This window comes from Anolis sagrei, chromosome 5 (assembly GCF_037176765.1).
Source record: "Anolis sagrei isolate rAnoSag1 chromosome 5, rAnoSag1.mat, whole genome shotgun sequence".
Lineage (NCBI taxonomy): Eukaryota > Metazoa > Chordata > Lepidosauria > Squamata > Dactyloidae > Anolis > Anolis sagrei.
Window position 1 is genome coordinate 186534741 of NC_090025.1, and position 27430 is coordinate 186562170.

Genomic DNA, 27430 nt, shown 5'->3' on the forward strand with positions numbered 1-27430 from the left:
TTGTATTTTTAGTGTCAAAATAAATACAATGAAAATGGAGATAAATACATGCAAAATTGTATGGTTAAAACACATGCAAAATCAAACAGTTGCTTCTAATTACTAAAAAAACCCCTTTCTGACAAAAAACATATTTGTATGTGTGTAAGGAGCTTTAAATTGGAAATTTACCCTTTCCCTACAAATCTCTTGGAGCCAGGTTCTCCTATTTAGAGGAATTTGGAGCTGAAATCCAGTTGTCCATTGTTTTCCTTTTTTGAACGATTTCCCCCTTTTGGCTTATTGGGTTCACATTTGTTTTAGGCGTTTAATATATAAGCTTCACATTGATTGAAGTATTATATTTATATTGCACCAAGATCAAACACTTTAAAAAGGCAGATACTCTCAAAAAACTTGGTCCTGAACTATATAGGGCCTTATGAGCCAAAACGTAGCACCTTGAACCTGGCTCGATATCCAGCTGGCAACAAGCTGAGGTATTTCATCATGAGCATATCGCGTTGACAGGTGTTCAAAACAGTAATAAGGAAAGTTGAAGCTCATGGCATGTGAGGTTGAAAATCATAAAGATGCTGTTTGTATTCTATCAAAATTCCAAATGAAAATATTGATTACCATAACCATGTAGTTCTTGACAATGTTAACATATTGTTCATATATGTATATATCATGAAGCATATATTGCTGTCTTAATGGAAGTTCAGCATCCCCAAATATGGAATTTTTGGCATCTTGTTTAGGCTGTATTGAATAAGGTTGTAGCCATCTAACAAAGTTCAGGAAAAGTTCTACACAAGGCATATTACAATACTCCAATCTTGAAGGTACCAGTATTTGGATTACTATGGCCAGATTAGGAATAGTCATAATTGACATTCATCTAATGACAGAAACAAATTTGAGACCATCCAAAGATGATGACCTCTCCCTCTACAACAGGTAGAACAGATAGATTACCCAAATTATTTTTGAGTACTCAAAAATTATCCATAACACATTCAGATGCATCTTTAGAGAATCACTGAATGAAAGGAATGCATAATCTGCTTTTGGTAGATTGAGCAGGAAGCATGGATAACACCAACCCAGTGGGTTGGACTTAACAACTCAATTTGTCTTTAACAGGTGTATTTTGGCAGGTGGCTCATAGAAGGGAGCCCATATGTGGTGTTGTTCGATATAGGATCAGCAGCTTGGAATCTCGACAAATGGAAAGGGGAATTCTGGGATGCAAGCCACATCGGAATACCTTACCACGACCGAGAAGCAAATGACTCACTCATCTTTGGATCATTAACTGCCTGGTTCTTGAAAGAGGTATTGTGTCTAAATTTTTGCACCTTGCACAGATATAATAAGATGCACTTACTCTAAATAGTCATCATAGCCAGTCCATACCAATATGCTCAAGGTGAAGTAAAAATAAAGTTTACAACAATACAATAGGCCATATTTGCTATTATTTACATATAACAACACATTTCATATCCATACCATACCCCAAATCTTTTACTATCTTATCAACAATATTACCATGGTCCATGGAAATAAAGAATATACTTGTTGCACTCTAGCACTGAATACACCTGTTCCCCCAGCACCACATCATAATCCAGTAGTTCTATCTAAAACTGTTTATTGAAGAAAGCAGGTTTAAAAAAGGGGGGGGGGCAGTTCAAAAAGGGATCAGCAGAATAGGGAATACAAAATAGCAGTAATCCAAAAATTATAAAATACATAACATCAGGAGAACCAAAATTCATAGCAGTACTTCAAAATAAATCCATAAACACGAAGGCAAGAACTTTTCCAAGGTAAACCCTTCAAGGAAACAAAGGCATAAACGAGAACAGGAAACTTGAGAATACTTGGATCATGGACTTGAGAGCAGAGACAGAATATCCAGCCATCCCTATGGCAACGTTGTCTCTTCTGAAAGACCTGAAGCCAGCACTCCTTAATTTAAGCCTGACCAAGTAGCAGTGAGATCATGGCAAACGCACCTAGGCTTCAAAGTCTTTTCACAGATTTTCTCAGAGCATCTAATTAGTCTATTTTTCACTCCCTCCATTCTCAAGCCTAATCTAGCTTCTCGTGAAAACTACCCATTAGATGAAAGGCCGCTTCCCAGGGGACCTGGGACTTTCACTTTCCCCTGTTGTTGCCTGGGAACGAGTACTGGAATCCAATACACCAGCCTCATCTGGCTGTAATTCACTTCTAACACTGACAGGTTCATCTTCTGAGATGTCAGAGAAATCAGAAAAATCCTCAGCTGATACTTCAGATCTGACCAGATCCCAAACTTAGAGATTCAAAGAGATTCTGGAGATGTACAAGTCAAAGCAGAACACATCCAAACCACATGAACCCACTTGTTGATAATTCCAATTTGAAGGAGCACAGAGACCAGGACAATATATCTGTAAAAGCTGGTAAATGTCTTCCCAAGATCATCATACAGGAGCCCCTGGTGGTGCAGAGGGTTAAACCCCTGTGCCGGCAGGACTGAAGACCCACAGGTCGCAGGTTCGAATCCGGGGACAGCATGGATGAGCTCCCTCTGTCAGCTCCAGCTCCTCATGCGGGGACATGAGAGAAGTCTCCCACAAGGATGGTAAAAGATCAAAACATCCTGGCATCTCCTGGGCAACGTCCTTGCAGATGGTCAATTCTCTCACACCAGAAATGACTTACAGTTTCTCAAATCGCTCCTGATATGACAAAAAAAAAAATCATACAGAGAAAAAGGAAAGAGGGGAAGGTGAGAGAGGCAGTCAAATGGGCAGGAAGGTGTTGATCTTGTGAGTAACAGATTTGCCTTCTAATCACAGTTGCATGGGTTTATGAGGATCACCAATTTACAGGTTTTGGGGAAGAGATGCTTAATTAATGCATGTTCATTATCCATTATTCAAAATTCTTGGGACCAGAAGTGTTTTGGATTATGGAGTTTTTCCAGAATGTCCAATACCTGTATATAAAGTCAAGGAGATCAAATAACGTGTCAATTTCTAAACTCTTTGCAGCTTACCGATCAATTAGAAGACAAACCCAACGTTATTGCTCACTTCCACGAATGGCAAGCAGGACCTGGCCTGATCCTCTCTCGATTTAGGAAGATCCCTGTTGCGACCATTTTCACAACTCATGCAACGCTGCTGGGGAGGTACCTGTGTGCAGCAAGTATAGACTTCTACAACCATCTAGACCAGGTAAGGGGGGCAGCATTGCTCTTCTTTTCTCTGTTGAATGCTTCATTTTAAAATGTGCTCCTACACCTAAGAGACTTAGGTCTGCTCCTGTCATTTTGCCTCCTTTGCTCTGCTTGACCTCCATTCTTGCACATATGTCCACTCTCTGTTTCCCTAAGTGTTTTACCAAGATTTCTTTTTGGATATTTTTCTTATTCAAACTGTGTTTTATTGAATTTTTGCATACAGAAGACAAAGATGTGGAGGGTTGGCTGTAGTCCAATTAGATCTTTCCCTTCAACTCACGAACTATTGAGTGGACCCCACTCAATTGAATAACTTTCAGCCTGTGTCCAATCTCCCCTTTTTGGGCAAAGTCATGGAATGTGTGGTGGCTTCGCAACTCCAGGTGTTTTTTGGAGGAAACTGATTATCTGGATCTGGCACCATCTGGCTTTAGGCCGGGTCATGGAATTGAAATGGCCTTGGTCGCCTTTTGCGTAGGAATCTTGACAGGGGGAGTTGTCCCTGTTGGTTCTCATAGATCTCTCAATGGTCTTCAATACCATAAACCATGGTGTCCTTCTGGGATGCCTCGCAGGAATGGGGTTTGGAGATACTGTGTTACAGTGGCTTTGATCCTTCCTGGAAGACAGTTCCCAGAAAGTGTTGTTGGGGGACACCTGTTTGACTCTGCAACCTTTGGGATCCTGCAGGGTTTAATATTGTCCCCCATGTTGTTTAACATATACATGAAGCCGCTGGAGGAGATCATCCAGAGTTTTGGAGTTGGATGTCATCTGTACGCAGATGATGTCCAACTCTACTACTCCTTTCCACCTATTGCTAAGGAGGCTGTTCAGGACCTGACCCGGTGCTTGGCAGCTGTGACAGTCTGGATGAGGGTGAAAAAATTGAAATTGAATCCAGACAAGATAGAGGTACTCCTGTCAGTCATAAGGCTGAACAGGGCATAGGGTTACAGCCTCTATTGGACAGAGTTACACGCCCCCTGAAGACACAGGTTCTCAGCTTGGGAGTGATCCTGGATTCATAACTGAGCCTGGAACCTCAGGTTTTGGTGGTGACCAGGAGAGCTTTCGCACAAGTAAAATGTGTGCCATTGTGCGCATACCTTTTGGAAGTCAGACTTGGTCACAGTAGTCCACGCTCTGGTTACATCCCATATAGATGACTGCAACACGCTCTACATAGGGTTGCCTTTGAAGACTGCTCGGAAGCTCCAATTGGTCCATTGGGTGGCAGCTGGACTGCTCCCTGGAGCGGGGTTCAGGGTGCACACCACTCCCCTGTTACACCAGCTCCACTGGCTGCCAGTCTGCTACCAAACACAATTCAAAGTGCTGGCTTTAGCCTATAAAGCCGTAAATGGTTTAAGCCCATCTTACCTGTCTGAACGTATCTCCCTCTATGAACCATCACAGAGATTAAGATCATCCGGGGAGGCCCTGCTCTCGGTCCCACCTCCCTTGGGGATGAGAGACAGGGCCTTCTCAGTGGTGGCTCCTTGACTATGGAACTCCCTCCCCAGTGAAATTGGATCAACAGCTTCCCTCCTGGTCTTCAGAAAAAAAGTAAAAACCTGGCTATGGGACCAAGCCTTTGGGCAGTAAGCAATACAAGGAATGATCAGGGATTCCATCTGAACATTAGGAAGAACTTCCTGACTGTGAGAGCCGTTCAGCAGTGGAACTCTCTGCCCCGAAGTGTGGTGGAGGCTCCTTCTTTGGAAGCTTTTAAACAGAGGCTGGATGGCCATCTGTCAGGGGTGATTTGAATGCAATATTCCTGCTTCTTGGCAGAATGGGGTTGGACTGGATGGCCCATGAGGTCTCTTCCAACTCTTTGATTCTATGATTCTATGATTATGTGCAATAGATATTGATATTTGGAACGGGCCTGGACTAGAATTGTTTGATTGTGTAATTTTAACATCTATATTAATATGTCTATAACTCCACGTTTTAATGTTTAAATGTCATAGTGTTTTATGATTTAATTGATAGCTGTAGGTTATTATTGTTTTGTTAGGTTTTTTATGTATGTGAGAAAAGCCAAAAACAAAGTAAGTAAATAAGAGCAGTATGCAAATGAAGTAAATAAATAAATAATTAAATATTGTTGGAAGGTACACCATTTATGGCATTACTTGCCTGAAAAACAGTGGCGTCCAAGAATTTTGGATCTGACCCTCCCGTTCTAAAGTTTTAATTAGCTTATTAAAAACATCAAGAGTCTTTTAATGAAGGTTGGGGAGATTTAATGGGATCCTACAAATCATAGGTAACATCCTCATGGACAGCTGACATTTAAAGGGTACTAATTCAGGAAATGATGCCAAATTGTTTTTCTTCTTGTCATTCCTCAGATGCTTACAGCGCATTAGAGCTCTTCCCAACAAACATTAACATTTAGTAGGAGATCAGCTGTCTTAATGAGGGCATCTTTGGCTGTGAAAAGGTCATCCTGGCCTAAAAGCTCAATGAGAGGGCGGGTGAAAGGAAACAGAAGGTTGATCTCCAGTACAACTCACTATACGGACAGTACCGATCTGTAGAAGATTTCCTTGCTGCCGTCTCTTGGCAGAAGACCATTAAGGTCAAACAAATGATTCGTTGAGTACTAAAAGACTCCCAGTCCTGGGGGCACATGGGTACGTTTTGACCTTTTCCAGAAAACGTCCGTTTATTGAAAGGGCAGATCACTTCAGGATTTCCTGCATCTGAGGCTCTTTGCTTTTGTTTCTAGTCTTGTAAGAACCCGAGTCTTGCATCCGTGTTTCTTGAAAACTGCACATTCCTCTGAAATGGTAGGCCACCAGAAAAGTGGATAGGAGGGATGGCTGGATTTATTAATTTGTTTTTAGGGGAGTATTGCGAAATGTTTGAAAACCTTGCATTCCAGATGGGTGGCTTTAAGGTAAAGGTAAAGGTTGTCCCCTGACATTAAGTCCAGTCATGTCTGACTCTGGGGTGTGGTGCTCATCTCCATTTCTCAGCCGAAGAGCCGGCGTTGTCCATAGACACCTCCAAGGTCATGTGGCCAACATGACTGCATGGAGCACAATTAGCTTCCTGCTAGAGCAGTACCTACTGATCTACTCACATTTGCATGTTTTCGAACTGCTTGGTTGGGAGAAGCTGGGGCTAACAGTGGGAGCTCACACCCCTCCCTGGATTTGAGCCTGAGACCTTTTGTCAACAAGTTCAGCAGCTCAGTGGTTTAATCCACTGCACCAGTGGGGGCTTTACACAAGGAAATAACAAAGTCAACAGATGTCTCTTTAACACTCTCTCCACTTGCATGAACCAAACCCAAAATGTTATGCAGTTATCCTTCTTCATTTGATGGGGCAGGCATGGGCAAACTTGATCCCTCCTGGTGTTTTGGGCTCCAGCTCCAAATTGTGGGAGTTGAAGTCCAAAACACCTGGAGAGCTGAAGTTTACCAATGCCTGGGCTAAGGGTACATAATCCACACAAAAATGGAGAAAAACACAAATCCTCTTACAGAAAAATTAGTCTATTTTTCACTCCCTCCATTCTAAAACCTAATCTAGCTTCTCGTGAAAACTCCCCATTAGATGAAGACCGCTTTCCAGGGGACTTGGGACTTTCACTTTCCCCTGTTGTTGCCTGGGAACGAATACTGGAATCCAATACACCAGCCTCATCTGGCTGCAATTCACTTCTAACACTGTTGCTATTTTTATTTTATTTTTGCAAGAGGACCTTTTTAAACAGGTCATAAAATCCAAGATAAAAAGGGATTAAAATGGGGTGTGTGGATGGATGATGCTTGCCAAAAATGCAAGCTGAATCGCATAATCGGCTGCAAAACACGTGTTTAAAAGGTGCACTTAAAATCCAAGATAGGCCTAAAAATGCACATATTTGCAACACTGAATGCCTCTAAGCTCAAGAAAAACACAGGGCTTCGTTGCAATATGTTGGTGTGGATTGCTCCAGCGCATGTGTAGTTGCCTTTGAAGATTGTTTGGAACCTTCAAGTGGTCCAACAGATGGTAGCCAGATTTCTCACCAGAGTGACTTACAGGGAACATACAACTCCCCTGTTACATCAGCTCCAATGGCTGTCAGTCTGCTACCGAGCACAATTCAAAGTGCTGGCTTTAGCCTTTAAAGCCCTAAATGGTTCTGGCCCAACTTACCTGTCCAAACGCATCTCCCTCTTTGGACCATCTCAGAGGTTAAGATCTTCTGGGGAGACCTTGCTCTCGGTCTCATCACCTTCGCATGTGCGGTTGGTGGGGATGAGAGACAGGGCCTTCTCAGTGGTGGCCACTTGGCTATGGAACTTCCTCCCCAGAGAAATTAGATCAGCTCTCTCTCTCCTGACCTTCAGAAAGAAAGTAAAAACATGGTTGTGGAACTAAGCTTTTGTACAGTAATGCAGTACAATAAGTGGATAGAATATGTGCAATTATTACTGGAACGGCTCCTAGATCTTGATTTCGGATTATATGGCTTGCTCACTGGCTTACGAGGGGGGGGGGGAGGAGGAGGAGTAGTTGGTAATACTACCATTATACCTCTGATTAACAGCTACCATCTGTATCTGTGCCCTATTCGTCCCACCAGCTCAATAGATATCTTGAGCAATGATCAAGCTACTTGCCCCTAAGGACTGGGAAATTGATGCTTCTGTTTGATGTTTGATGTTTTGTCTTGTGTCTGATATAACAGGTTGCGTCTTTCATTTTATTTTAGTTAAACAATAATTTGTTTCTATATGTTGGCTTGCCAAACATTGTTCTTATGGGTGTATAATTGCTGTGTTCGGGCATTGAATGTTTGCCTTTTATGTTTGGACTCTGCCCTGAGTCCCTCCAGGGAGATAGGGTGGAATATAAATAAAAATGATGGTGATGGTGGTGATGATGATGATGATGATGATGATGATGATGATGATTATAATTATTTGAAACACAACAAGTTAGTACACAGCAAATAAGATCACTTTGCTGGTTGTTGTATTGGATCACACATCAGACACTTCCCAAGTGTCTAGGACTATGTGATGTATCCACGAATAATGCATGCAGATCCCAGTAGTGTGGCCTTTTGCAGCTGGCAGATGGTAATTTTGTCAGCACTGATTGTGTTTAAATGCAAGCCAAGGTCTTTAGGCACCGCACCTAGTGTGCCGATCACCACTTGACTGGCTTGGGCCAGAGTCTTTGCAGTTTGATCTTTGAATCCTAGTATCATGTCAGCTTTTCCAGTTGTTTCTCTTCATTGTTGTTGTTGTTGTTATCTGACTGACACAAAAGCACAGTATGTCACAGCAAACGAGATCTATATGCTGGATTTCGTATCACAAAATCACAAGTTGAACACTTCCCAAGCATCTAGGACTGTGTGATGTATTTTCGAATGATGCACACAGAATGATGCAGTTGACAGATCGTGATTTTATCAATGTTCATTGTTTCCAAATGCCAGCTGAGATCTTTTGGCACGGCACCCAGTGCGCCAATGACCACTGGGACCACCTGTACTGGCAGGCCCGTAGCCAGGATTTCGTTTCGGGGGGGGGGGGGGGGCTAAAAAAAATTTCAGGGGGGGTTTCGGGGGGGGGCTGAGTTTCGGGGGGGGGGGGGGGCTGAGTCTGAGTGAAAGAGGGTCTAGCCTAGCAAACCTTTTGTATCATTACCCCAATACCCCCATGCATATGGGATATATTGAGTATGGTGATCAGATCATGATATGAATAAACATAAAAATTTAAATAATGCACCAATAAGGCCTTTTCGCAAACCACCATGAAAATTTGCCCCCCCCCCCCCCCCGGGCTACATGCCTGTGTACTGGTTTATGCCAGAGCCTTTGCAGTTTGATTTTGAGGTCCTGATAACGGCTGAGTTTTTCCTGTTTTCTTTGTTTTCCACAATCGTGATGTCTGGTGTATTGTGTTCCAAAACTTTGTCAGTTTGAAAGATATTATTATTATTATTATTATTATTATTATTATTATTATTATGAGGGCAACCCTTTCCCTAAGAGTAAAGACAAATATGGAATGAGATTTCTAAGGGGATTTCCCTGGCTTACAGTATGGACTCTTAAACCCAATACGGTTGCTCAAGGCTTGAAAAGCAGCTTTCTGAACCGGCCAAGGAGGTGTGGCTTGTCTTTTCTTTTTTTACAGATGACTTTTGAAAGCCCCCTTAAAATGACTTCATTGGCACAGTTAGGGGGGGATTCTGTAACTGGATTATAAGCCTTTCACTTCTAGGTCAGCAGTTCAGAGCTGTTAAAGCTTTAAAGCCATTTACAGATTGAGAGCTCTTTCGTACATAGGCTCGATTGCTCCTTTTCTCTTCTTCTCCTCACACCAGGGATGAAGATCTATAACTCTAACAATTAGTTTAATTGAGGAGGGACCTGTAGAAGGCATGTAGAAATCAAAAGGTGAATTGTATGATCGCAAACAATAAAAGAAGGAGAAATTAGGGTTTGCTCCTGTCACTACCTATTAGACATCCGAACTATGTAAGACCTCAGGGCACAGAGTCCTGGGATAAATTGCAGCTTCCCAGAAACTAATTGGAAATAGAATAGATGGAACTAAACCATTGCTATGATTGGGACTCTAACTCACTGCAATTCTTAGAAGTGATCTAACATGAGATTTTCGGCAAGTGCACCAATAAACAGTATAGGTCAAAGAAAAGAATCAGAAGGCGATTGACATTAAGTGACTTTTCTAAATGCATCTGGCTTAGACTTGCTCACTGATCTCCCCGGGAATTTGCTCCTGTTAAGGGTCAGCAGTACATAGTAGTTTGAGTGTCCAGGATTGTAGTCCACTGAGTGACACCTTGGGCAAGTTACACACTCTTAGCAAAGCTCTTGTAGACAAGTCGTGCCAAGAAAACCCCGTGATAGTGTGGCGTTAGGGTCATCATATGTTGCAAATTACTTAAAGACACACAACAGCAACAAAATGGGAAGAGGTCATAGCATAGTGGCATGATTTGCATGCAAAAGGCAATTTTAATCTGCACTGCTAGTCAATATAACCAACACCAAGCTAGATGGATCAGTGCTCTGGTTCAACATATGCAGCTTTCTTTCAACCAGAGTTTCAGAAAGTTAATGTTTTTGGAATATTACTTGCAGAATATTCTGGACAACATGACTGTGGGTTATATTCCAAAGGACTATCTTTTCAAAGCTCTGAGAACAAGGGCAAGATCAGCAGACTGTACCTTGCTAAAAGATATTCCTTTTCTCAGAAACTGAGCATATATGCAATCATGTCATTTATATCACTGCTAGGTTTTTCAGCCATTGCTAGAATGGACTATATTAAAAATGAGGTGTTGGTGGTAGGCAAAGAACAAAAAAATGTAAGATCTACACATTGTTTTAAAATAATATAAGCATAAATGTTTACAAAGTAGCAAAATTTAGCCACAGGGCTTTGCTTTGCTGTGACTAGGTCTAGAGCAGTATTGCTATGGCTAGGTCTAGAGAACCAGGGGGTTGGGTCCCTGGGGCAGTCCCGAGGGGGTTTCATTGTTGTTCATTCGTTCAGTCGTCTCCAACTCTTTGTGACCTCATGGACCAGCCCACGCCAGAGCTCCCTGTCGGCCGTCACCACCCCCAGCTCCTTCAAGGTCAGTCCAGTCACTTCAAGGATGCCATCCATCCATCTTGCCCTTGGTCGGCCCCTCTTCCTTTTGCCTTCCACTTTCCCTAGCATAATTGTCTTCTCTAGGCTTTGCTGTCTCCTCATGATGTGGCCAAAGTACTTCAACTTTGTCTCTAGTATCTTTCCCTCCACTGAGCAGTCGGGCTTTATTTCCTGGAGGATGGACTGGTTGGATCTTCTCGCAGTCCACGGCACTCTCAGAACTTTCCTCCAACACCACAGCTCAAAAGGGTTTCATAGGGGTCATTAAAAACCATCAGAAAACATATATTTCTGATGGTCGTAGGAACCCCTTTGGCAGAGAAGGCTGAAGATCTCTCTGCCTGTCCTTCTCTTTGTTTTTGGAAATGGAAGGTGAATCCTCCCACCAAAAATCCTCCCTCCTCTGCTGTGATTGGCCAGCCTCTCCACCAAGGGGAGGGCTGTTTCTGAGACTCCAAGTGGAGAGGGGAGAGCAGGCATTCTTGGTGTGGTGCACTTGTGCGGGTGAGGGAGAGCATGTGAGATGGAAGGGAAGCTTGTGCCAGCGAGTCCCTTCAAGGCATGGGGGTTCTGTGTGGGAAGTTTGACCCAATTCTATTGTTGGTGGGCTTCAGAATGCTCTTTGATTGTAGGTGAACTATAAATCCCAACAACTACAACTCCCAAATTTCAAAGTCTATTTCCCCAAACTCCACCAGTGTTCACATTTGGACATATTGAGTATTCATGCCAAGTTTGGTCCAGATCCATCATTGTTTGAGTTCACAGTGCTCTCTGGATGTAGGTGAGCGACAACTCCAAAACTCAAGGCCAACTCTCACCAAACCCTTCCAGTATTTTCTGTTGGTCATGGAAAGTCTGTGTGCTAAGTTTGGTTCAATTCCGTTATTAGTGGAGTTCAAAATGCTCTTTGATTGTAGGTGAACTATAAATCCCAGCAACTACAACTCCGAAATGACAAAATCAATCTCCCCCTCCAACCCCACCGGTATTAAAATATGGACGTATTGTGTATTTGTGCCAAATTTGGTCCAGTGAATGAAAATACATTCTGCATATCAGATATTTACACAACAATTCATAACAGTAGCAAAATTAGTTATGAAGAAGCAACAAAAATAATGCTATGGTTGGGTATCACCACAACATGAGGAACTGTATTAAGGAGTTGCAACATTTAGAGTCAAAGCTTGGGAAATGTATTCGGGGAAACACAACTCATAGATTTTTAATTCCAGAAGTTGCAGTTTCAATAAATACCTTTTCCAAACTCTGACCAAATTCCTTGTGAACTTTCTGCCACTTTGGGAAATTCTGTTCTATCCTTTTAGGAACTTCAAGATCAATATGGTTGGTTAACAGCCATTCTATGGACATATCAACATTCTCTAGAATAGCCTAATGTGACTCTTCACCCTACCAACTCCAAAAATAGTTAGGGAAGGTATACTCACTTAACACAGTCATCTGTAAGCAAGCAATGGAGTTAAGCAACCAAGGAATCCACCCTGTTGTACAGTCTCATCAGATAAATTCCCATCAACCTGGCCTTCAACTCAGTTTAAGGCTATTAGAACCTGCCAATGAGACAATGAGATTTCTCTTACAATCTTGCAAAGCAAGTTCAAAGGGCAGACACCACATATAACCTTGGCAAAGGGAGGCATAGGTGGAATTCATAGAGAAGGCAAATAATGAAGGAGAAGGAAGTGTCTGGTCTATAATTGGAGATCTGTTCAATAGGATTATGAAGGTGCACCAAGATGCATACGTTCCTGGAAATGATGTTGGTGTGGTGTATGGAAATGGCATTCCTTGTGCCTCTGAATCCCTTGAGAGGATCAGTGGCCAAATTCACTTGATTCTGGCATAAAAAGTGGTGAAGAGTAGTAAAAGCAAGCCAGATGGTGGTCATCAATAAAACATTGGCAATTTGGTTTCTTATACCTAAGGAAGTCATGATGTCTGAAGGATTTTAGGAGTTGTTATCCAAAGAAAGCCAAATTTCCCAACTCTGGAAAGCTAGTTCACATTGAGGGATAGAGCAATTTGGGAAATACTGAAGGATGACATATCTTGTGACCTGGAAGCTAGGTCAGATAGGCAGGATCTCTCCTTGGTTGCTTATAAATAAGGGAAGCAATCAAAGGCACTTCCTTTTATTTACTGAAAACACATTCCAGGAACATTCCTTTCTTTGTAGGTGGTGAGTCAGACATTCAGGATTTCAGCCTCATGATGTGCCCGATGGTCTGTAGAGGTACATTTTTGTGAAGGACCTGACCTATGCCTCAGCCAAACTGCAGTTTCCCAGAAATAATTTCTATGATCATGGGTGTACATTTTTTAGCTCCTGAGTTTGCTTTTGTTTCCACCTGTGTAAAATTGCACATGAGTAAAAACTATTGTTGCGAAGAAAATAACTGGTTCTTGGTTTTTATATGGACACACATTGCAGCAGGCCCAGTCTACAGGTGCATCTATACTGGAGAATTAACGCAATTTGACACCCCTTTAACTGCCACGGTTGAATGATGTGGAATCAGGGGTGACTGATGACTGTGAATGGGACAAGTGTCATTTCAACCTCTGGATCCTATGTGAAATCCATACTTATTGCCCTGATGCAGACAGATCTGATGTCACATCACTTATGGCTTTGTTTTTGGCCAATTTTCAGTTATTTATTTATTTATTTATTTATTTATTTATTTATTTATGGTATTTCTATCCTGACTTTCTCAGCCCGAAGGCAACTCAAGGTGTTAAGGTTTTTGGAACATGGAACAAGGTTAAGGTTTTTGGAACATGAGGAACCACAGTGGCCATATCTGGCTAAAAGCAAACTCACCATGTTTCGAGAGAAGTGCAGAAACTTTGGGATTTGCAAAATGGGGTCCTCCTGCTACCATCTGTGGTTCACAGGTTGCACTTTCTGGCCATAAGAAAGCAAGGATCTGTAGTATCTCCCTGACCTTGACTTTGAAGAAAGCCACCTTGATTTCTCAGCAGTAAAAGATCTTTAGAGACTAAGAGGATTGCAATGTAACTGTAATCATTGACAACTAATTATAGTTTAGAATTGGTTGAACCTTAAATATTATAGAGAGTTGGCTTTTGTAAGTGGAACATGGTGGTGACCATTTGAACCTTTAATCCATCACTCCACCATTCCTGGTGAGGGTTTTGTCTGATCCCTCCAGACAATGTGGCTAATCTTGAGGCTGTGTCACCTTTCCACTCTTTTTGAACTTTCCGTGTCAATGAAATAGACTTGGCCAAGTTCATTTTAACTCCATTTCAAAAATCTGACCACCTTCAGATGGCCACTTACTCTTTAAATTGGACATGATGTGCTCTCATGCTGAAGGTGCAGGGTATCTTTTGAACCAAAGCAGAGGTAGGTCTAAAGGAGCACACTAGATGTTGTTGAGCTTCAAGTTCCAGTACATTTGGCCAAAACAGCTTGTCATAGGGATATCTGGGATTTGCAGTCCAATGTGTTGATGACAATAGGATTCCCACCATTGAACTCAGACAGTGTATGATCATGGACAAGTCATATCCAGTCTGAGTAGAGTATAATAGCTATTTTCTTTCCTTGCCAAAAAGAGTTTGGCATAAGTTGAGACTGACTCCACAAAACAATATGTACGTACATAAATGTGTGGGTTTTATTTGAAAACTCATCTAATACAATAATGTTTTTCCCCTTTCTGTCATGTTTATTTAACAGTTTGATATAGATAAAGAAGCAGGTGAAAGGCAGATATACCACCGATACTGCATGGAGCGTGCATCAGTGCATTGCGCCCATGTGTTCACCACAGTCTCCCAGATAACTACCATAGAAGCAGAACACATGCTGAAGAGAACAGCTGGTAAGATATATATTTCAAAAACAATGTGGTACATAGAAATCTTAAGAACTGTTGCAAATGCAAGTCATGCTTTTTTGATACCTGAGGTAAAAAAAACAACAAAAAATTGCCCCCCCCCCCCAAAAAAAAACCTCTAACAAAAATAAACCTTAGAGGTAAAAGTAATAATGCAACAAATAAAAGTTTTGTCTTTTTTGCCTCTCTGCTGTCACAGATAGTTGTCTCACACTTAATGTTAGAGCTGCCTTGAAAGATTGTCAGAAGATTCTTAACATCCTATTGATAGCAGCAAGAATGTAAATATCCTGTGAATGGAAAGCAAGTTTTTTTTTAAATGGACAATATTTTGCATATGCTTAGGCCAAGAATGGTCAAGTTGCAGGAAATGTAGAATATATTGCCTTTGAGGGTGTTCAAGTTAAAGTCCAAACTTTTCCAAAGACTGTCTATAAGATTGTCCAAAGACAGTTTTATCTGCAGGAACCACTGAATTTTATGAATTATTATAAATTTTATTATATGACATTTTATGTATGTGTGCTGTTGTAAATGTATGTTGTCATCATCTATATGCATATGTATTGTTTATTTTATGTAGTGCTTCTGTAAGCTGCCCCAAGTCCCTTTGGGAAGATGGTGGCAGGGTGTAAATAAAGATGATGATTGGGTTGTTGTAGGTTTTTTCGGGCTATATGGCCATGTTCTAGAGGCATTTCTCCTGAAGTTTCGCCTGCATCTATGGCAAGCATCCTCAGAGGTAGTGAGGTCATCCTCAGAGGTAGTGACCTCACTACCTCTGAGGATGCTTGCCATAGATGCAGGCGAAATGTCAGGAGAAATGCCTCTAGAACATGGCCATATGGCCCAAAAAAGCCAACAACAACCCAGTGATTCCGGCCATGAAAGCCTTCGACAATACAAAGATGATGATGATGATGATGATGATATTATTATTATTATTATTATTATTATTATTATTATTATTACATCAGTCTCTCTCATTCATCTAAATAGAATTAACAGTCCTTTTCAGAACCAGTTAGTAAGGATGCTGCATGTTAGCCTGGGAGTTGTGAAATTTGCCTGTTGCTCAGGAAAAAAAAGGTCAATGATCTTTGCCAGAGTAGATCATTAATCTTGAAGTCTACCCAAGGGCATTACGATAAAAACAGATGCAATTTGTATACAAGGCAAAATTCTGCTCCCAGATACTTTGGCAGATAGACAACCAACGTGTTTCTGAACTGGAGTTGCTGAACTCTCATTGTTGAGTGGTAGCACAGAGTTACTCCAAGAGGATACAATAGTGATGTTAAGCCAATTGTTTTGGGCTGATGCCATATCTGCTACCATTGGAGTGTTTTGAATAACGGGACACGCTATTGTGGAAGAGCTGCTGTATAGGGTGCCTGTTGGGAAAACCTTGAATCTTTCAATGTTATGAAGAAGATACATTTTTCAACAGAACTAGCAGCAGAGAAAGTTATTTAATACTAGCCGTCCCCTGCCACGCGTTGCTGTGGCCCAGTCTTTGTATATGTGTTTTGTGTATGTATATGTGTGTATATATATTTGTGTATATATGTGTGTTTGCATTTATATATGTGGTTTTGCACATGCGTTGTAATGTACATTTTATTTTTGCTTTTTAAGTCTCTTCTGCTGTGTTTTTCAGTGTTTTATGAGTGATGGTCACTCGTTGGCCTGTTACGTGACTTGTGTCCAAATTTGTCCAAAATTCATCCAGTGGTTTTTGAGTTATGTTAATCCCACAAACTAAAATTACATTTTTATTTATGTAGATTTACCATTGATTCATTAACTCAGCATTGTCTGCAACAGTGTTTCCCAACCTTTGGTCCTCTAGGTCTGTAGGATTACTACTCTCAGAAGCTCTAGATAGGTTGGCTAGTAGGGCCACAGAAAAATTTGTTTCTAAACTCGATTTGTTTTTAGGGGGTTTTTGCGTTTCGTTTTTTAAAAGAATTCCGAATTTTTTCTTTAAAAAAGTTCAAAATATACGAAATTTCATAAATTACAAAACAATTACGAAACAATTACGAATCGATTCGTTAATGGCGGACGCGATTGCGCAATATGCAAAAAAAAAACCTCCAAATGGGACAGGGGGAACTTCTGAAGCTTCCCTCTCCCTCTGTTGTTGACTGTTGGTGTGATAATTTATTTTTTATCACTGATAAAACAAACAACAACCCTAAAACTTGCACCAGACATACGGAAACAATTATGAAACAATTTCGAAACAATTTCAAAACAATTATGAAACAATTACGAAATAAATTGAAAAATTTGTTTCGATTTTTAATTGCTCCTGCATGGCTCGATATCGGATCGTAAGCTAATTTAAATACGAATTAATAACGAATTACGAAATTAACGAACGAAACCGCCCAGCCCTATTGGCTAGTTCTCAAGAATTCTAGGATCTGACATCCAAAATAGCTAGATAACCAAAGGTAGGGAAACATTGGTCTACAGGAGAAGCAATCCATCATTTTAATTCAAATTGAATTGATCTTTCTCAACCTTGTCTGGAGACTTCTGGACTTCAAGGTGGCAATAGTAGAGGATGCACTCTATTATTGAACTACCTCCCTTTCACCCAGACTTTGTCATGCAGGCATAAGACAAATTGCTTCCATATTTTCATACTGAGGTTCTTCAAGGAATAAGATTTTTCACCCTATTCCTGTGTGACTGCATCACTAAATTGTTTGAAATACTATTGCAAGGGTCTAAAACCATGTTACCTGTTTCCCAACTTGTCCTATTGATCAATGAAGGCAACTTTATCCCTTCTTTTTAAGATCTACTGCCTTTCTTCTGCTTTTATTAGATGTCATCACTCCGAATGGCTTGAACATTAAGAAATTCTCAGCTATGCATGAGTTCCAGAACCTGCACGCAACCTGCAAAGCTAAGATCCAAGAGTTTGTCCGAGGACATTTTTATGGGTAGGATCTATGGATCGATGGTTGGTTCCCCCCCACATGTTTAAGATCTTTCTGGATGACAGATCCTGGACTAATTATGTTACAATGCCAGATTTACATAAAGGGAGGGAAGTAATCTTACTGCTAGAATTTTAATATTTAACATTTAAATTTATAACTTGTTTAATTGTGCTTTAATTGTGTCTATCCTGATTTTTGTATTGCTTTTCACTTGCATTGTTTTGAGTATGTTGTTTGCCACCTTGAGTAAGGCAGAATATAAATTAAGAAGTTTATATTGAGGATTCCATAGTCTATTCCTTCCATGTTTTTCTTCTACTTTTATATCACAAGAACAGGTGTCTCTTAGCGCTTAAGTATATGAACAAAGTAGAAATTCTAGTTTTTTTTACCTAACTTGCCATGTTGCAGCTATATGTTGGTGACCTTCACTCAGCACAGCATTCTGCCTGCATTGTTTGATCAGCCACTTGACCCATTTTACGTGTGTTTGCTCTTTCTTTTACTCAGTCATCTTGATTTCAACCTTGAAAGGACCTTGTTTTTCTTCATTGCTGGGAGGTATGAGTTTTCGAACAAAGGAGCCGACATGTTTCTAGAAGCGTTATCAAGATTAAACTTCCTATTGAGGGTAAGGAAGTGTATATAAATCCCCTTAGCCAGTCATAAGAATGTAATAATAGCTATCCTGTATTTTACCAAAGGTCTACCTAGAAAGCTAGTGTGGAGTACTGATTTCAATGCTGGACTAAAGCACCATGATCTGAATCCTTGCACATTCAGGAAAACCCAATGGGTGATCTTGGTTAAACGTAAAAGGATGGCAATGGCAAGCATCTTCTGAATACATCTTGGCATCAAACTCATAACTTAGAGTTGACTTAAACACATATAGAATCATAGAATCCTAGAGTAGGAAGAGACCTTGTGGGCCATCCAGTCCAACCCTATTCTGCCAAGAAGCAGGAAAACCACATTCAGAGCACTCCCAACAGACAGCCATCCAGCCTCTGTTTAAAAGCCTCCAAAGAAGGAGCCTCTACCACACTCTGGGAAAGAGAATCCCACTTCTGAACAGCTCTCACAGTTAGGAATTTCTTCCTAATAGTCAGGTGGAATCTCCTTTCCTGTAGTTTGAAGCCATTGCTCCGCATCCTAGTCTCCAGGGCAGCAGAAAAAAAGCCTGCTCCCTCCCCCTTATGCCTTCCCCTCACATATTGATCTATGGCCCTCATCATGTCTCCTCTCAGCCTTCTCTTCTGCAGGTTAAACATACCCAGCTATTTAAGCCACTTCTCATAGGGCTTGTTCTCCAGACCCTTGATCATTTTAGTTGCCCTCCACATTCCAGCTTGTCAACCTCTCCCTTAAATCATGGTGCCCATAATTGGACAATGTGATCCCAGGTGTGGTCTGACAAAGGCAGAATAGAAGGGTAGCATGACTTCCCTGAGATCTAGACACTATGCTCCTATTTATGGAGGTCTAAATCCCATTGGCTTTCTAGCTGCCACATGACATTGTTGGCTCATGTTTAACTTGTTGTCCAAGAGGACTCCAAGATCTTTTTCACATGTCCTGCTGTCGAGCCAGGCATCGTCCCCCATTCTGTATCTTTGCATTTCATTTTTTTCTGCAAAAAGTTTAATACTTTGCATTTGTCCCTGTTTAACTTCATTTTGTTAATAACAACATCTACCTAATCTTCCCTTGATGATGGCATGCTGGTCGAGTCCTGGGTAGATATCTCCCAAGTTGCTGTTGAGATCACCCTCTTTAAAGAACAGTTGGTGTAGACAACATTGATCTAGGTCAGGGATTCCCAAACTCTTGGCCAAGATCAATACTGTCTACATTGAAAGGCAACAGGACCCCAGGTTCTCAGACAGACTTTTCTAGACATACTTGGAAACACTGGTGTTGAACATGTACCCAAATGCATGTAAAGTATCTATTGCTAAGCCATGGCTTATTATTCCTCTTCCTTGCTCTCCTCCATGATCCAAGTGTTTTGGACCTCATTTCTGAGATGCCTCAGCTATCTTGAGATTCTGACAGCTGAAGCCCAAAACACCTGGAAGACCGGAATTTGGAAAACACGAGTCAAGCTAACGTGATATTGGACTCCTCCATTCCAACATTCCTACATTCCTTTTGTTTATTTTTTTTTTAGAAAAATAAAGAAATATATTAATGAAATATTTATTACAATGAGGGGAATATCCTTCAACCTGTTAAGAAAATTATTTATTATGTACTTCATTTCTACCCTGTTTCTCGGCCCGAGAGGGGACTCAAGGTGGCTTACAAAGCTGGTGGTTGTTTTTCTTTTCAGGTGCACAGGAGTGATGTCACAGTAGTAGTGTTCTTCATAATGCCAGCAAATACTAATAATTTCAATGTGGAAACCTTGAAAGGCCAGGCAATCCGAAAGCAACTGTGGTAAGCATATCTCTCCCCCATCCCCTCTCATTTTTGGACTCTTCTGAAGTGTCAAGAAGATGGAGTGTAGAAAAGGGTGGTAGACTTTCCGTTGATCAAATTAGGATGTTTTGTCTCTTTTGGAGAAGTCATGTAAAAGGAAAATCTCCTCCATTCATCGTAGAGAATGTACTGAGTTTGTGAAAATCTATGTGGTGTTCATATGGAAAGCTTTCTTTCTTAATGCATGCTCACTGTAACAGATTGGCCTACCTTGCAGGATTGGTGTAAAAGGCCTGGCTTGCAAAAGCTAAGGAAGGCCTAGGAGAATCCTTTGTTGAGAGGTGATTAGTTGTCCCTGATTGTTTCTTGTCTGGAGTTGCTCTGTTTTTGAGTGTTGTTCTTTATTTACTGTTACAATTTTAGAGTTTTTTTTAGTACTGGTAGACAGATTTTGTTCATTTTCATGGTTTCCTCTTTTCTGTTGAAATTGTCCACATGCTTGTGGATTTCAATGGCTTCTCTGTGTAGTCTGACATGGTGGTTGTGAGAGTGGTCTAGCACTTCTGTGTTCTCAAATCATATGCTGTGTCCAGGCTGGTTCATCAGGTGCTCTGCTATGGCTGACTTCTCTGGTTGAAGTAGTCTGCAGTGCCTTTCATGTTCCTTGATTCGTGTTTGGGCAATGCTGTATTTGGTGGTCCCTGTGTAGACTTGTCCATAGCTGCATGGTATATGGTAGACTCCTGCACAGGTGAGAGGATCCCTCTCACCTCTTAAGTGGCTGAGCGGGAAAAGGAAGAGAACTGAGGCTGTTAGGAATTGTGGGAGTTGAAGTCTAAAACACCTGGAGGGCTGAAGTTTGCCCATGTCTGGTATAGCCAGGGGAATTATTCTACTTTTACTTGTATAACATCATAAAAATACACGGCGCTGTATAAAAATAAAACAATAGAAATAGATATCTCCGCCAAAGGCATCACATTAAATAAAAATACCCTGGAGATAGATCTCTATCTATCTATATAGCCTTACTTTAGGCAATCCCTCACTTTCCGAGGAGGATTGTCTTCCAGTATTCTTGTGGGTCCGTATGTGGCTGTGGAGCCCTATTCTTGCTCTGCATCTTTTTCCGCAGTGAGGGCATTGGTTTCCAGGTGGAAAGCGGTCTCGGTCGGGGTTGGCTTGATGCGCCTTCCTCTTGGCACGCTTCTCCCTTTCATCCTCCATTCGTGCCTCTTCAAATTCTGCAGCACTGCTGGTCACAGCTGACCTCCAGCAGGAGCGGTCAAGGGCCAGGGCTTCCAAAAACTCTGGCATCTATATAGAGAGAGGTGTGAATATTTCATCTCCATTCAGAACTTGATAAGATTTGGGTTGTTGTAGGTTTTTCTGGGCTATATGGCCATGGTCTAGAGGCATTTTCTCCTGACGTTTCGCCTGCATCTATGGCAAGCATCCTCAGAGGTAGTGAGGTCTGTTGGAAGTAGGAAAATGGTTTTATATATCTGTGGAATGACCAGGGTGGGACAAAGGACTCTTGTCTGCTGGAGCTAGGTTTGAATGTTTCAACTGACCACCTTAATTAGCATTTGGTGTGCCTCCTCAAATCCCCTTCAATATTATTTTTAGGATTTTAGGATGATTTCTAGAGTCAATTAATTTGTTTTCATGCTGATTTAAGTGCCACGGATATCAATAAAATAAATGAGTACACTTAGTAACCTATGGATGTGAGAGCTGGACCATAAGGAAGGCTGAGTGAAGCAAGATAGACGCTTTTCAACTGTAGTGCTGGAGGAAAGTTCTGAGAGTGCCTTGGACTGCAAGAAGATCCAGGCAGTCCATACTCCGGGAAATAATGCCCAACTGCTCACTGGAAGGAAGGATACTAGAGACAAAGATGAAGTACTTTGGCCAGTACAGGAAAGTTTGGAGAAGATAATGATGCTGGGGGAAATGGAAGGAAAAGGGAAGAGGGGCCGACCAAGGGCAAGATGGATTAATGTTATCTTTGAAGTGACTGGCTTGACCTTGAAGGAGCTGGGGGTGGCGACGGTCGACAGGAAGCTCTGGCGTGGACTGGTCCATGAGGTCATGAAGAGTCAAAGGAGACTGAACAAATAAACAACAAACACACTTAATGATGTTCTTTTCTGCCCCTTCTTAGGGACACGGCACATTCTGTGAAAGAAAAGTTTGGCAAAAAACTCTACGAGGCACTATTAAGGTAAGAATTTTGAGATTGCAATATTTCACTGCATTCATGGTGTTGATGCCTTCATTGCATGCCACAACTTTAAATATGTTGGGCATATATGTATCCCTACTTCTGGGATAACCAAGTATCAGATCATTAACACCAAAACAGGGGGTGCAATTAGCATAGTGAGTTAAACTGCCAGCTATATAAAATCTTGCTGACCAGAAGATTGGCAGTTCAAGATACTGGTGGAGTGAGCTCCCACCGTCAGCCCTAGCTCTCCTGCTTACCTAGCAGCTTGAAAACAGTAATGTGAGTAGATAAATAGGTACTGCTTTTGCAGGGAGGTAGAAAGCACCCCTGAAGACATGTCAGCAAGGCGTCCATGAACAACAGACTCCTCGGCATGGAAAAAATGGAACAACAGCACCTCTCCATGGCCGAGTCGAGCACAGATCCAGATGCTGGAAATGAGAATTTTTATTCTAAAGTGGTGTCAGACTCCATTCCTTCTTTGCCTAGTTGCACCATTAGTGGCTTTCAGTAGTTGTGGTGTATCTAATCAAGCTTAATTTGAGCGAGGCTTACCTTGTATGGGCATCCATTAGAAGGCATTGCTTACCCAAATGGTGCAAGTCAAAAAGTGTCCAGGCTTCAATGTGCAATCTTAACAATATTTTTGGAAAATATTGCTTCCCTCTTTACTCAAAGATTTGTCTTGTTGCATCCACAGAGGAGAAATCCCCGATATGAACAAGATCATAGACCGAGATGACCTGACCATCATTAAAAGAGCCATCTATTCCACACAGGTTAGAACTCATATCATTCAATGATTTTAATAGACGCATAAAGCTAGTTTGAACAGAGCTTTGAAAAGTTATTTATGTGGGCTACAGCTTCCAGAATTTCCCAAACAACCTTTCCAAGACCTGGTCTTGTAGACGTAGGTCTCATTAATGCAAACCAATTTCTTCTGATCCATTCCAGATGTGTTAAATGCTTATCAACGGTTCCCATCCCATTTCCTTAAATACAGAAAATTAAAATGTTCCTAGTAAAAGCTCTCATTTTCGATGTGCAGGAGCATTTAGTCTTCTGAAATGCCACCTTTAATCTGAAGTTTTATGATCCAAAGTCCAAGCATAGATTTGTCATTGTTGGAGTTCATAGAGCAGTATTTCTCAACCTGGGGATCGGGACCCCGGGGGGGGGGGGGATCACGAGGGGGTGTCAGAGTGGTCGCCAAAGACCATCAGAAAACACAGCATTGTCTGTTGGTCATGAGGTTACTGTGTTGGAAGTTTGTCCCAATTCTATCATTGGTGGGGCTCAGAATGCTCTTTGATTGTAGGTGAACTATAAATCCCTGCAACTACAACTCCCAAATATCAAGGTCTATTTTCCCCAAACTCCACCAGTGTTCACATTTGGGAATACAAATTTGGTTCATATCCATCATTGTTTGAGTCTACAGTGCTCTTTGGATGTGGGTGAACTACAACTCCAAAACTCAAGGTCAATGCCCACTAAACCCTTCCAGTATTTTCTGTTGGTCATGGGAGTTCTATGTGCCAAGTTTGATTCAATTCCATCGTTGGTGGAGTTCAGAATGCTCCTTGATTGTAGGTTAACTATAAATCCCAGCAATTACAACTCCCAAATGACAAAATCAATCCCCCTCCATCCCCACTATTATTAAAATATGAATGTTTTGGGTATTTGTGCCAATCAATCCCGCCCCTCCTCCCAACCTCACCAGTATTTAAATTTAGGTGTATTGGTATTTGTGCCAAATTTGGTCCAGTGAATGAAAATACATCTTGCATATCAGATATTTACATTAGGATTCATAACAGTAGCAAAATTACAGTTGTGAAGTAGCAACACAAATAATGTTATGGTTGGGGGTCACCACAACATGAGGAACTGTATGAAGGGGTCACGGCATTAGGAAGGTTGAGAAACACTGTCCTAGAGTCATTTGTGATTGAGACCAATTGGAAAGATGAGTTCGACTATTATTTTGTAATTGTAAGCTGTGTCTAAAACCATCTTCTGTCCTGTTGCAGAGACAGGGCCTCCCACCAGTGACAACGCACAACATGATTGACGATAACACTGACCCAATCTTAAGTACCATTAGACGTATTGGCCTTTTCAACAATCGCACAGACCGAGTTAAGGTAAAGGTGATCACTGCTTGTTTGTATGCATCCCTTCCCCTTTAAATAAAATTGTTTTAAAAATTAAACAGGTACTGCTGGCTTGCAAAAGGGGAGAATACAAGGAGGAGATACGAAGTACAAAATTCTAGGGTAATGGTAGTATTTAAGTGGTAGGCTTGGGTATTTTCACACTGTTGGGGAGGAGCTTTCTGCATGGTTTTTGGGAAAACATCACGGGAAAATCAATCTGATTTTTTTTAATGTTTGGAGGCATTTAGGGGACTGGGGAGGGTGCTTCAGGAGTAACAAAAGTGGGCTTTATTGACCTCATTTTCTTTTCTATTTTCTGCTTTTGACAACTTTTCTGATATGTTATCTACAATATTATGGAGGAGGTCCATTGCAGGGACACCTTGAGTTACTCACAAACCTTAGGAACGCCATTGCAAATATTAATATTTATTTATTTGCTGTATTTTACACCACTCTCTCTCAATGCCGAAGTGGCTTCCAAATTGGCAATAATTCAATGCCACATCAAGACATAAACATATATGTTGTTGTTGTTCATTCGTTCAGTCGTCTCCGACTCTTCGTGACCTCATGGACCAGCCTACGCCAGAGCTCCCTGTCGGCCGTTACCACCCCCAGCTCCCTCAAGGTCAGTCCAGTCACTTCAAGGATGCCATCCATCCATCTTGCCCTTGGTCGGCCCCTCTTCCTTTTGCCTTCCACTTTCCCCAGCATAATTGTCTTCTCTAGGCTTTCCTGTCTCCTCATGATGTGGCCAAAGTACTTCAACTTTGTCTCTAGTATCTTTCCCTCCAATGAGCAGTCGGGCTTTATTTCCTGGAGGATGGACTGGTTGGATCTTCTCGCAGTCCAAGGCACTCTCAGAACTTTCCTCCAACACCACAGTTCAAAAGCATCGATCTTCCTTCGCTCAGCCTTCCCTAAGGTCCAGCTCTCACATCCGTAGGTTACTACAGGGAATACCATGGCTTTGACTAGGCGGATCTTTGTTGCCGGTGTGATGTCTCTACTCTTCACTATTTTATCGAGACTGGACATTGCTCTCCTCCCAAGAAGTAAGCGTCTTCTGATTTCCTGGCCACAGTCTGCATCTGCAGTCATCTTTGCACCTAGAAATACAAAGTCTGTCACAGCCTCCACGGTTTCTCCCTCTATTTTCCAGTTGTCAATCATTCTTGTTGCCATAATCTTGGTTTTTTTGACGTTTAGCTGCAACCCGGCTTTTGCGTTTCTTCCTTCACCTTGATTAGAAGGCTCCTCAGCTCCTCCTCGCTTTCGGCCATCAGGGTGGTGTCATCTGTATATCTGAGGTTGTTAATGTTTCTTCCAGCAATTTTCACCCCAGCTTTGCATTCATCCAGCCCCGCACATCGCATGATGTGTTCTGCATACAAGTTAAAAAGGTTGGGTGAGAGTATGCAGCCTTGCCGTACGCCTTTCCCAATCTTGAACCAGTCTGTTGTTCCGTGGTCAGTTCTGACTGTTGCGACTTGGTCCTTGTACAGATTCCTCAGGAGAGAGACAAGGTGGCTTGGGATGCCCATCCCACCAAGAACTTGCCACAATTTATTATGATCCACACAGTCAAAGGCTTTAGAATAGTCAATGAAGCAGAAGTAGATGTTTTTCTGAAACTCCCTGCCTTTCTCCATTATCCAGCGGATATTGGCAATCTGGTCTCTCGTTCCTCTGCCTTTTCTAAACCCAGCTTGAACATCTGGCAACTCTCGCTCCATGTATTGCTGGAGTCTTCCTTGCAGGATCTTGAGCATTACCTTACTGGCATGAGAAATAAGGGCCACTGTACGGAAGTTGGAGCAGTCTTTCGCATTTCCCTTTTTTGGTATGGGGATATAAGTTGATTTTTTCCAGTCTGATGGCCATTCTTGTGTTTTCCATATTTGCTGGCAAATGGCATGCATCACCTTGACAGCATCATCTTTTAAGATTTTAAACAGTTCAGCTGGGATCCCATCATCTCCTGCTGCCTTGTTGTTAGCAATGCTTCTTAAGGCCCATTCCACCTCACTCCTCAGGATGTCTGGTTCTAATTCATTCACCACACCGTCAAAACTATCCTCAATATTATTATCCTTCCTATACAGATCTTCTGTATAGTCTCGCCACCTTCTCTTGATCTCTTCAGCTTCTGTTAGGTCCCTGCCATCTTTGTTTCTTATCATACCAATTTTTGCCTGAAATTTACCTCCAATGTTTCTAATTTTCTGGAAGAGGTCTCTTGTCCTTCCTATTCTGTTGTCTTCTTCCACTTCCATGCATTGCTTATTTAAAAATAGTTCCTTATCTCTTCTGGCTAACCTCTGGAATTGCGCATTTAACTGGGCATATCTCCCCTTACTATCACTGTTTCCTTTTGCTTTCCTCCTTTCTTGGGCTACTTCCGGTGTCTCAGCAGACAACCATTTTGCCTTCTTGGTTTTCTTTTTCTTTGGGACGTACTTTGTTGCTGCCTCCTGAACAATGTTGCGGACTTCTGTCCATAGTTCTTCTGGGACTCTGTTTACTAAATCTAGTCCTTCAAATCTGTTCTTCACTTCCACTGTATATTCGCTCGGAATGTTAGTGAGATCATATCTAACTGGTCTGTGTATTTTCCCTGATCTCTTTAGTTTTATTCTAAATTGGGCAATAAGAAGTTCGTGATCTGAGCTACAGTCAGCCCCAGGTCTTGTTTTCACTGACTGGATGGACGTCCGCCACCTTTGGCTGCAAAGGATGTAGTCAATCTGATTTTGGTGTTGACCATCTGGTGAAGTCCATGTGTAAAGCCGTCTTTTAGGTTGTTGGAAGAGAGTGTTTGTTATACACAGTGAGTTTTCCTGGCAAAATTCTATCAGCCTGCGTCCCG

General features: G+C 41.6%; 1 protein-coding gene across 1 annotated transcript in view; it reads left to right on the forward strand.

Moving 5' to 3' along the window:
• The window catches only part of GYS2 (glycogen synthase 2), a 48611-nt gene that overhangs the window by 11107 nt on the left and 10074 nt on the right, over positions 1–27430 (forward strand). The window contains exons 3-11 of the mRNA XM_060776530.2: positions 1129–1320; positions 3033–3218; positions 14617–14761; positions 17619–17736; positions 18247–18367; positions 20072–20178; positions 22328–22387; positions 23094–23172; positions 24433–24546. Coding sequence (XP_060632513.1) covers positions 1129–1320; positions 3033–3218; positions 14617–14761; positions 17619–17736; positions 18247–18367; positions 20072–20178; positions 22328–22387; positions 23094–23172; positions 24433–24546 — 1122 coding nt within the window. The remainder of the gene's footprint in view (positions 1–1128; positions 1321–3032; positions 3219–14616; positions 14762–17618; positions 17737–18246; positions 18368–20071; positions 20179–22327; positions 22388–23093; positions 23173–24432; positions 24547–27430) is intronic.